Source organism: Dicentrarchus labrax, unplaced genomic scaffold (assembly GCF_905237075.1).
Source record: "Dicentrarchus labrax unplaced genomic scaffold, dlabrax2021, whole genome shotgun sequence".
Classification (NCBI taxonomy): Eukaryota; Metazoa; Chordata; class Actinopteri; family Moronidae; genus Dicentrarchus; species Dicentrarchus labrax.
In genome coordinates, this window is record NW_026136722.1 from 25,019,281 (window position 1) to 25,030,199 (window position 10,919).

The window sequence follows — 10,919 nt, forward strand, 5'->3', positions numbered from 1 at the left end:
TTAGAGAATATAATTGTGTTAGATTTTATTGCCTGTGAAGCATATTAATAAGATAAATGAATGTAAAATGATGTAAAACATGGTCGTTTTGTAGCATAATGATTTGGTTTAAATAGTTTATGACCTGAGATGTTTCTTCTCTTTCTGCTTTTAGAATAAAATGACATTTTTGTGTTGTAATTTTCCTTCTCTACCTCCAGTATCAGTATTAAGGGACATTTCACGCAACCATTTATTTTAAAACTACAACTAAACACCTTTCTATAGCAGTGTGTGGTGTAGACTTTGGACTGATTTACTGACTATAAATCCTTTCCAATGCTGTTCTTTATTGTAGTGATGATGATTCAATTTCACCATAATAAACCTGCACCACCTGATCTGTAGCCTCTCTGCAGGACAGCAACTGGTTCAGACTTTGATACAAAGCTCATGAGAATACAGTATCGCTTTCATTCAGTCCAGCCCACAATAACACTTTGATTTGAGAACCTTGGTGAAGACACTGGTGACTTGCTGCAGCATCAAAGCATTAATGAGAACAACTTAAGTAAGTGAAACTGCTCATTTTGGGAGTCGAGTCTTAAATCTTTATTTTAAAATTTCCTCCCAGAAATAGTCTATTTTTGTGTATTGGTTTGTTTACTTCATAGAAAGTGAAAATAACCTCATTTCATAGTTGATTTCTCAGATCTGTCTTTGATGAAAGTTGGCTATTGACCATGTATGTCCCAAAATGTTACACATTACTCTAAATTATTAAAGATTGATGTTAATCTCTTTCTCTCTTTCTCTCTGCCATTTGCTGTCTCTTATCGCCACCGCAGCAGCAGGGCCATTTCAACATGGAAAGGTACTGTGGTCAGCCTTTTATATTAATAATAATACTACCCTTTTCTTAAAGCAAGACATTCTTATTGACTGTAATAAGATGAAGGGGTGAACGAATAGAGGGAAAATCATGAAGGGTCAGATCAATGGAAACCCCTGTGCTTGTTCATGCATCAGTGTTGTTAACATTAAAATCTTGGAAATGTTTCTTTGTTGAAAAGATTTCAAAGCTGATTGTATCAGACACAAAGGCTGCTCTGTAGATGATCCAGTTACATTTGAATATTTGATAGATGCTTCATCAATCAACCTGATATGTGATTTCTGGACTCTGGTCTCTGATATGGTTCCATGGGATTGGACTTTGATACCAAAGCTATTTTACAGTTGACAGTTTATTGTTATATAGTTTGATTATTTTTCTAACCAGGACATCAGTGTTTTGACAAGTTATACAATCCTGTTTAATTGTACTGTGGTTGAGGCTTTACATTATATGGTTGTATATGTAGCTGCAGAGCGCCCTTTAGTGGTAAGCAAAAGAAACAAACAGACGATCTTGAGGGAGTTAGAGGGAAGCAAACATTTGGCAGCTCTACAGGAGGCTCTTACCACCACTGTGGATTCAACTTCACTGAGCTTGAGAATAGTAACTGAGACACTCCTTGTGATACTGATGTGTGTAGAGATTTTAAATCGTGTGTTCAGGCTCTGTATGTTCAGGCCCCTGTTCTGACTGGCTGCAGTCTGTTCATTAATGTGTTCCCTGGCTTAACTGTGGCCTGTGAGATTGGTTGGTTTCACAAAGCTAGACTCTGACAGTGTCTTAGAGCAGTGGTTCCCAATATTTTTCATATTATATTCCATGCATAACAATGACAGTACAGAACTGATAAGCTGTGAAACATGAACACAATAGCTGCAGGAAGTTTGTGTAAAATTGTTTTACTAATACTAGTAAAACAATTTTACTAATTGTCCCCCCCCCCAATGAAGCTTTGGTGACCCCCGATCCCGACCCTAAAGTTGGGAACCACTGGCTTACACTAATAGCTTAGTATAAATTCAGCTGTCTAGTTTGTGACTATCTTAAGTAGGACTAATTTGCTTTGAATTCTGGGTAAATTAATATTTTTTTCAGACTAAAAACATGGCTCACTTAGTGGCCACATCATAGCCTACTGCTCAGCTCCAGCAGTCTTCTGGACAACACTTACAAGGAGATTTTACTGTAACAATACAAACATCTTGACGTATAAAACCTCCAGTGGCAGAGCAGAGCTGGCTCAGTGCTTCCAGCAGGATCAGGAGACTGACGGTGTCCTCACTGCTGTATCCGTCCAACAGGCGCTGTCTAAAAACACACTGGTACCACAGTGTCAGCAGGTGTCACTGATTGTTACCATGGAAACATTGGTCGGCGGGTGTCACTGTCTGTTACCGTGGACACATGCCACTTATTGAAACTTGCATTAGTCTATGATTAAAGGAGGTGCTGCAGGTCCATGGTGCTGAGCCTGCTTTAGCTTTTCAGCTGCCTGTTTCTCCCACTACAATATAGCTTATTGACATCATCACCATGCACACCATTAAAAGCATTCCAACTAGCATTTTAAGCCTATAGGAACATCAGTGGAGATTACTGTACAAATATTTTGAAATCATTACACTGTGGGTATTTTATAGGCTACTATGAGTAGTTTTTGAACAAATATATAGATAACTCAGTTATTTATTTAGTAGGTTTGAATGAGATATGTCAAACTGGACACACATCAGTTCTCTGAATCTCAATGAGCTACTCAAGCTTCCAACCTGTTTATCCAACTCTGATGATCATTTTGCATCTGTTGATCAGGATCCAGCGGGAGAGACCAGGCTCTGGTGGCCAGATTGATTTCAAAGATCAACATCTTCCCCCTGAAAACATGTAAGATTTATACCAACAAGTTCTGAGCATTTCAATATGACAGAAAATCATCTTCTCACTGAATGTAGAATAGAAATATTGTGACATAACCAAGGTCTGTGGTGCTTATGTGCTGTTAAACACATGAACTGGTAGTTATATATTAACAATAGTTTACAGCCCAATAGAATCACAGACTTCCACTGTTGGTCACAAAACTCATACAACATAACAAAAATGTCTCACTAAATGGAGACAAGTACCACAAACTACCAGCCCAAGGTAGCTGATTGAGCTTACATTTGTTGGGTCATTGAAAATTCACACATATCATGTTTTCCATAATGTTCCCCAGTAGGAATTTATATGAAGCAATGTAGTGTTTGAATAAAAAAAATGTGTCAATATGTTTTTAGTATCAGCCCAGTAAAGTAAGTCTAACCACCATGTTAATCTCTCATCCGGTTCTTCTCCTCTCTGTCAATCAGCCTTGAGCACGAGAGACCAGACTCTCCCGTACCCAGCTGTGTGTCCATGAAGAGTGAACATTCAATAGGTGGCCTGATTGATTTTAAAGATCAGCCTCCTTCTTTGCAAAAGAGGTAAGTTTGAAGAGCATTAAAGTTCACTGAAACATGTTGTTTTCCAAAGTTGCTTTACTTTACATACATACATATAGTATATACTCATTAAAGGAGTATTACCAGAGGCAGATCTATTGGAAAAATAATAATGGGGTGACCAGAGGGTGGCATGGAGACTTTAAGTGGTGGCGGAAATATATACTGATAAAATCAACAATCAATCAGCACCCAGGATGAGAGGCCAGAGCCACCCAGCTCTGTGTACATGAGTGACCATTCAATAGGTGGCCTGACTGATTTTAAAGATGAACACCATACATTTGAAAATACCAAGGCAGCTGATAGAGCTTACATTTGTTGGGCCATTGAAAATTCACACATGTCATGTTTTCCATAATGTTCCCCAGTAGGAATTTATATGGAGCAATTTAGGGTAAAATTAATTTTATTTGTCAATATGTTTTTAGCATTAGCCCAGTAAGGTATGTTTTATGAGCAACAGCATTTTCATATGCAGCAATTTGCTGTTGGCTTGTAGGTTTGGAAAGAGGGCAGAAAGTTGCTTATCTACCCACCTCACACTGTGCTGGTCATGCTTTATCTTTTATTATTATCAGCCAGGTGGCCAAAGGTACAGAGAACATTTTTACAGCTGGTAATAAAATACTGAAGGGCTTGTTGTTTTCAGTCTAACCACCATGTTAACCTCTCATCCGGTGCTTCTCCTCTCTGTCAATCAGCCTTGAGCACAAGGGACCAGACTCTCCTGTACCCAGCTGTGTGTCCATGAAGAGTGGACATTCAATAGGTGGCCTGATTGATTTTAAAGATCAGCCTCCTTCTTTGCAAAAGAGGTAAGTTTGAAGAGCATCAAAGTTCACTGAAACATGTTGTTTTCCAAAGTTGCTGTACTTTACATACATACATATAGTATATACTCATTAAAGGAGTATTCCCAGAGGTGGATCAAGAGAAATATTAATGGGCTTACCAGAGGGTGGCATGGAGACTTTAAGTGATGGCAGAGATATATGCTGATTTAATGAACAATATAACAATCGCATATATCAATATTTGCTTGGAAAAGCCTCCAAATTAAGATATTTGATCTCAAGAATATTACATTATTGTGGCACATTTCTAAAGCATTTAATAGGAATATTTAATTTATTAAATTTGACCCCATGCCACCCCTTTAGATCCACCCCTGGGCATTCCAATGATTTTGATTTGCATTTCCATAAATTTGGACACACAAGACACAGATTTTAAAAAAGCAATGAAAGCAGCAAAGACCAAGGTATCCTGTCTTTTAGACCCTAGAATAGGTAAAGCTTCAAAAACACTGGAACCTACATTTTCCATAATACAGTTCAGTAGCATGATCACTTAAATGCTCCATGCCCACTTGCAGTAGTTATGTGAGGGAAGAAGAGAGAGTTATTTATTTACTTTGCCCACACTTTATTACATTCACCCAGGGTGATAAAAATGACGATAAAATAATAAAACACTGAAGGGATTGTTATCACACTTGAGAAATAAAATTGATCTGATTGTCTACTCCTCACCCTGGTGCTCCTCCGCTCTGTCAATCAGCACCCAGGATGAGAGGCCAGAGCCACCCAGCTCTGTGTGCATGAGTGACCATTCAATAGGTGGCCTGACTGATTTTAAAGATGAAAATATTAAATATAATGTACAAATTCAATTCTATGCCCCATTGTATTAGAGTAAGAAATTGTATAACATGTGATTATATCGGTGTGTTTCATGCAATCAAGTGTCTCAAAAAATGTATTCTACAATCGTTCCAGAGACCACCAGGAGGGACCAGAGGCTACCAATGAGCCCGCCCTAAAGCATCAACTAGACGTGGAGTCCACATTTAGGGTTTGTAATTGTCGCTACAATGAGTAATAAAATAAAATACAACACACTACCACATCCACAGCTTATGGTTTATCTCCATGTTCATTTCTTGCAGCTGCTTGAAGAGACCATTGCCACGTTTGTGAAAAATGAGCTGAAAGTCTTTCAAAGAGTTCTCAGTCCAGATTACACTGAAGATTTGGAGGGTCAGAAGGAAAAGGGAGGAGTGGTGGACAGTGAGGAAGAGGAGCAGATGAGCAGCAGAGGGGCCCTTCTGAAGATCACACTGCACTTCCTGAGGAGAATGAAGCAGGAGGAGCTCGCTGACTGTCTGCAGAGGAGTAAGAGGTTTATTTTGATGTGAAGAGGAAATAGTCGCAATTAAGTAGATTTGTAGAAGTGTACTATGTGACATGACTTACAAGCAAGTGAAACCTATAAATACTTCATTTTATTAGGCAACACAATAAATGGAAACAGTTTGTTATTGGGTCTAGCAAAAATATGGCAACCTACTCCTGCTGCCGTACAACTTTGGTAGAGGGGGCCTAGCGGAGTGATACGAGGCAGCAGAGAGAGAGAGGTGGAAGGTTTTGCACTGTGTATGTTGAAACCGCCTACCCCAGCTTCTAGCAGCTGATGAATGGCCTCCCTTCACTGGGAGGAATACACCATTGCCAGCTGGCTAGGGGCCAACTGACTAATCAAACTAGCTAGCTAATGTGGGGCTTCTGTGGCCAACTAGTTCATGGGGGCAGCTGATGAAGGGCCAGTATGCTAAGTAGCTATAGGGAGAGATTATTAAGTGTCCAGTGATAGGTACTTCATCTGGCAAATCCAATCCTACAATCAGAGGACAACATTGGTTAAAGTGGTTCAACATTGCTCAACTCAAAGTGAACCACTTTTGCTCAATATCAGGAATCATGAAAAGCCATGAAACTATTGCATCAATGATGATAGTTAATGTAATTGTAGGATATTAAGATATTAAAATGAAAAATGTGTATATTCATCATTAATGTGAAGATTTATCTACTTTACTTTCACATTTACTCATTGATTTGATTTTATCTGTGTGTTCCTTCAGAAGCGGTTGTTCCTATATGCCAACGTAAACTCAAATCTCAACTGAAAGGAAAGTTCGAGAGTTTTTTCGAGGGGATCGCTAAAGCAGGAAACCCCACACTTCTGAATGACATCTACACAGAGCTCTACATCATAGAGGGAGGGAGTGGAGGGGTCAATGATGAACACGAAATCCGACAGATTGAAACAGCATCCAAGAAGCAGTCAAGACCAGAAACTATGATCAAATGTGAAGACATCTTCCAACCCTTACCTGACAGAGATCATCAACCAATCAGAACGGTGATGACAAAGGGTGTGGCGGGCATAGGGAAAACAGTCTTAACACACAAGTTCACCCTGGACTGGGCTGAGGACAAAGCCAACCACAACATTCAGTTCACATTTCCCTTCACTTTCAGAGAGCTGAATCTTTTGGGTGGGAAAAGATACAGCTTGGTTGAACTTCTTCATCTCTTCTTTACTGAGATCAAAGATGTAGAAATGTCCAGTTTTGACAAGTACAAGGTTGTGTTCATCCTTGACGGTCTAGATGAGTGTCGACTTCCTCTGGACTTCCACAACAATGAGATCGTGACTGATGTTACAAAGCCAACCACAGTGGATGGGCTGCTGACAAACCTTATCACTGGGAAACTCCTTCCGTCTGCTCACCTCTGGATAACCACGCGACCTGCAGCAGCCAATCAGATCCCTCCTGAGTGTGTTGACATGGTGACAGAGGTGAGAGGGTTCACTGACACCCAAAAGGAAGAGTACTTCGGGAAGAGATTCAGAGAGGAGGAGCAGGCCAGCAGAATCATCTCCCACATCAAGACATCACGAAGCCTCCACATCATGTGCCACATCCCAGTCTTCTGCTGGATCACTGCCTCCGTTCTGGACCATGTATTGAGAGCAGATGAAAAGAGGGAGTTACCCAAGACACTGACTGAGATGTACATCCCCCGGTCCAGAGTAGGGAATGTCAAGTATCGTAGAGGAGCTGAGACAGATTCACTCTGGAACCCCCAAACCTGCAACATCATCATGACTCTGGGAAGACTGGCTTTTGATCAGCTGCAGGAAGGCAACTTGATCTTCTATGAATCTGACCTGATAGCATGTGGCATTGATATCAGGGCAGCCTCAGTCTACTCAGGGGTGTTCACACAGATCTTTAAAGAGGAATGTGGGCTGTACCAGGACAAGGTGTTCTGTTTTGTCCATCTGAGTGTTCAGGAGTTTCTGGCTGCTCTGTATGTCTTTGTGACATTCATCAACACTGGTGTCAATCTACTGTCAGAACCACAATCAAGATCCTGGTGGTGGCAAAGGCTATTAACATTAAGATCAACTGAAAAATCCATCTTCCAGGCTGCAGTGGACAAGGCCTTACAGAGTCCAAATGGACACCTGGACTTGTTCCTCCGCTTCCTCCTGGGGTTCTCACTGGAGACCAATCAGACTCTTCTACAAGGTTTGTTGAAACAGACAGGATGTGGCTCATATGCCAATCCTGAGACAGTGCTGCACATCAAGGACAAGATCCGGGAGAACCCGTCTCCAGAAAGGTGTATCAACCTGTTCCACTGTCTGAATGAACTGAATGATCATTCTCTGGTGGTGGAGATCCAGCAGTACCTACGTTCAGGAAGTCTCTGTACAGACAAATTGTCTCCTGCTCAGTGGTCAGCTCTGGTCTTCATCTTGCTGTCATCAGAAAAAGACCTGGACATGTTTAACTTGAGGGAGTACTCTGCTTCAGCTGAAGGTCTCCTACGGTTGCTGCCAGTGATCCAAATCGCCAAAGTAGCTCTGTAAGAGCACTTCTAACCAAACAAAATAGATATATTAAATAAGACATAAATTTTACAGATGATAAACTACAAGATAAATTGTATGTCTTCATGCTTTTACAGGCTGAATGGCTGTAACCTGTCAGAAAGAAGCTGTGAAGCTCTGGCATCAGTTCTTAGCTCCAGATCCTCTAGTCTTACAGAGCTGGACCTGAGTAACAATGATCTAGGGGATTCAGGAGTGGAGCTGCTCTCCGCTGGACTGAGGAGCCCCCATTGTAGACTGGAAACTCTGAGGTTTGCAATTTATCTAGCCTTTGTCAAGCACAAGTCTGCAACCCTTACCGGTCAATTTCTCATACTGGACACTGACTTACATTGAGAGCTAGGATTGGAACCACAACAAAAGTGGAACAAAACCCAATAACATGTTGCTATTTGCTTGCTTTCCTGTGTGTTGTTAGAATGTCAGGCTGTCTGATCACAGAGAAAGGCTGCGCTGCCCTGGCCTCAGCTCTGAGCTGTAACCCCTCCCATCTGAGAGAGCTGGATCTAAGTTACAATCATCCAGGTGACTTAGGCATTAGGCTGCTCTCAGCTGCCCTGGAGGATCAACGCTTGCAGCTTACTACTCTAAGGTATGGAGAGACTTGCTGCTTGGCAGAGGTAGTCATTCTGGAGAAAGATAGTTGATTTGTTGAGTCTCATTCCTAGGTCATCAAATACAGATGCTTTGGGTTGGTCAGCAAACTTTTTGGGCTGATGTGTGATCAGCTACCTTGCCTGCCACAGTAGTTCACAAACTAGCCTGACAACTAGTCACTATGTCACCAATCTTCCAGCACCACCTTTTTAGCAAGGACATGCAAATTAATTTAGTTGTGATTAGGCCTTTGCTGCACTAAAACCTGTCCCACAGCCTTATTGGCATCTAATACAACTCACTAGTACTACAGGGATCGGTCAGCAGCTCATCCGAACCTACAGTATGTCTTCTTCTTCTGCTAAATTAAGTCAAGGAAAATTGATCATGGAACTTTGTCCCAAGATGTTGTTTGAACATGGTTTTCTTAGGACCAATCCTTATCTAGCACACATACAACAACTACTCACCACTCTGGTTCCACTTGTTGGTGGTCATTACACTCAATCATGTGCTTTCAGATTAAGCAGTTGCTTAGGGTAGCATTGAAGCCCCACACAGCTGGAGCCTTCTTTAGCACCACATTTACCCCAAGGAGCTGAATACTTACTGACAGTAGTGTGGCATTAAAAAATAATGTTTTTGTCCAACTAAATTCGCTGGTTCCAGGAATGTGTCCTACTCTACTTCTTACTGATCTCTTCAAACCAATCATACACAGGACAATACACATTAAAACTGCATGCCCCTTCAGCTGGTTGTGATAGAGTTGTGGTAAAGAGGGCAATGTTTTTAACGTATGTTTTTCATGTGATGCATGACAAATATATTTATAAAATATACTTATTTGACTTGTATTTCTCATCCCAAGTATGGAACATGGTGGAGTGAAGAGGTTGAAGTCAGGTCAGAGGAAGTGTAAGTGTGTCTTTACCTACCTTGATTTATAATGACAAAGCACCATTCCAGTATTTGATGATTTGATGATTGAGTGTTTGTCAAACTGTTAATACATAAATGTATTAGAACTGTAGGTTTAAAATTATGTTTTGTCTTATTCTCCGCATCAGATGCCTGTGAACTCACACTGGACCCGAACACAGTAAACAGCAATCTCTTTCTGTCCAAGGACAACAGAAAGGTGACAGAGGTGTTGGAAAAGCTGCCGTACCCTGACCATCCAGAGCGATTTCACCACTGGAAGCAGGTTCTGTGTAGCGAAGGTTTAACTGGGCGCTGTTACTGGGAGGTAGAGTGGAAAGGATGGGTTAATATTGGAGTGGCATACAAAGGAATCAGAAGAAAAGGGCAGGATGACGACTGCTGGATCGGACAGAATGACAAGTCCTGGAGTCTATTACGCTGTGATAATAAGTACTCTGCTTGTCACAAGAACAGGAGAGTAATCATACCTATCCACTCCTCCTTTGACGCTGGTAGAGTAGCAGTGTATCTGGACTGGCCTGCTGGCATTCTGTCCTTCTACAGGGTCCCCTCTGACACACTGATCCACCTCCACACCTTCCACTGCACATTCACTGAACCCGTCTATCCTGCATTTGGGATTGAGTTAAAGTCATCGGGATCCTCAGTTTCACTGTGTGAGATATAGCACAAGGTAGAAGAAAACACTGACAGGGGAAGTTGTGTAACTTTCTGGAACTTACAATCCAACAAGCATGCCCTCTTCACACAGTGACTGGTCTTTGTCTTATTCATAGCTCATAAATGTGATCCATCCATGTATTTGTATAAATGTATGGCCAGTTGTTAGCTAGCTAGCTGTTAATGCTAACATTCAATTGTTGTAACTGAACTGATAAAGTGCACGTTATTCTTCTTCTGCTGTTTTGGAGAGTCACCAAACAGCTTTGGATACTCCAACACTTTTCATGTACTTAAAACATTTTGCCTTCCTGGCTCCAACACTTTCTAAAATCACTGTAAATAAATGTACACATTTCATTTTTTAAAATAAAACACCAAACTCTTATGTTGACCCCCTTGCTGTGCTAATAATTTCAGTAAAAACACGCAGTTACGCTTGCACATGAATACTGTGTGAGGCTTATTATGCAATGTCTTTGGATTAACTGCACCGGTTCCCTGAGTTATATATATATATATATATATATATATATATATATATATATATATATATATATATATATATATATATATATATATATATATATTTAATAATAGATTTAGGT

At 40.7% G+C, this 10,919-nt stretch overlaps 1 protein-coding gene across 1 annotated transcript; it reads left to right on the forward strand.

Annotated features, from left to right (window-relative positions):
• Positions 1-247: 247 nt before the first annotated feature.
• On the forward strand, positions 248-10,699 carry LOC127356979 (protein NLRC3-like). Its single transcript, XM_051389091.1, has 12 exons — positions 248-550; positions 828-853; positions 2,690-2,761; positions 3,229-3,342; positions 4,065-4,178; positions 5,142-5,217; positions 5,312-5,537; positions 6,287-8,084; positions 8,187-8,360; positions 8,528-8,701; positions 9,578-9,624; positions 9,777-10,699. Exons 2-12 carry the CDS (start codon positions 846-848, stop codon positions 10,316-10,318), a joined length of 3,345 nt encoding a protein of 1,114 aa, XP_051245051.1. The 5' UTR covers positions 248-550; positions 828-845; the 3' UTR covers positions 10,319-10,699.
• The last annotated feature ends 220 nt before the right edge of the window (positions 10,700-10,919 follow it).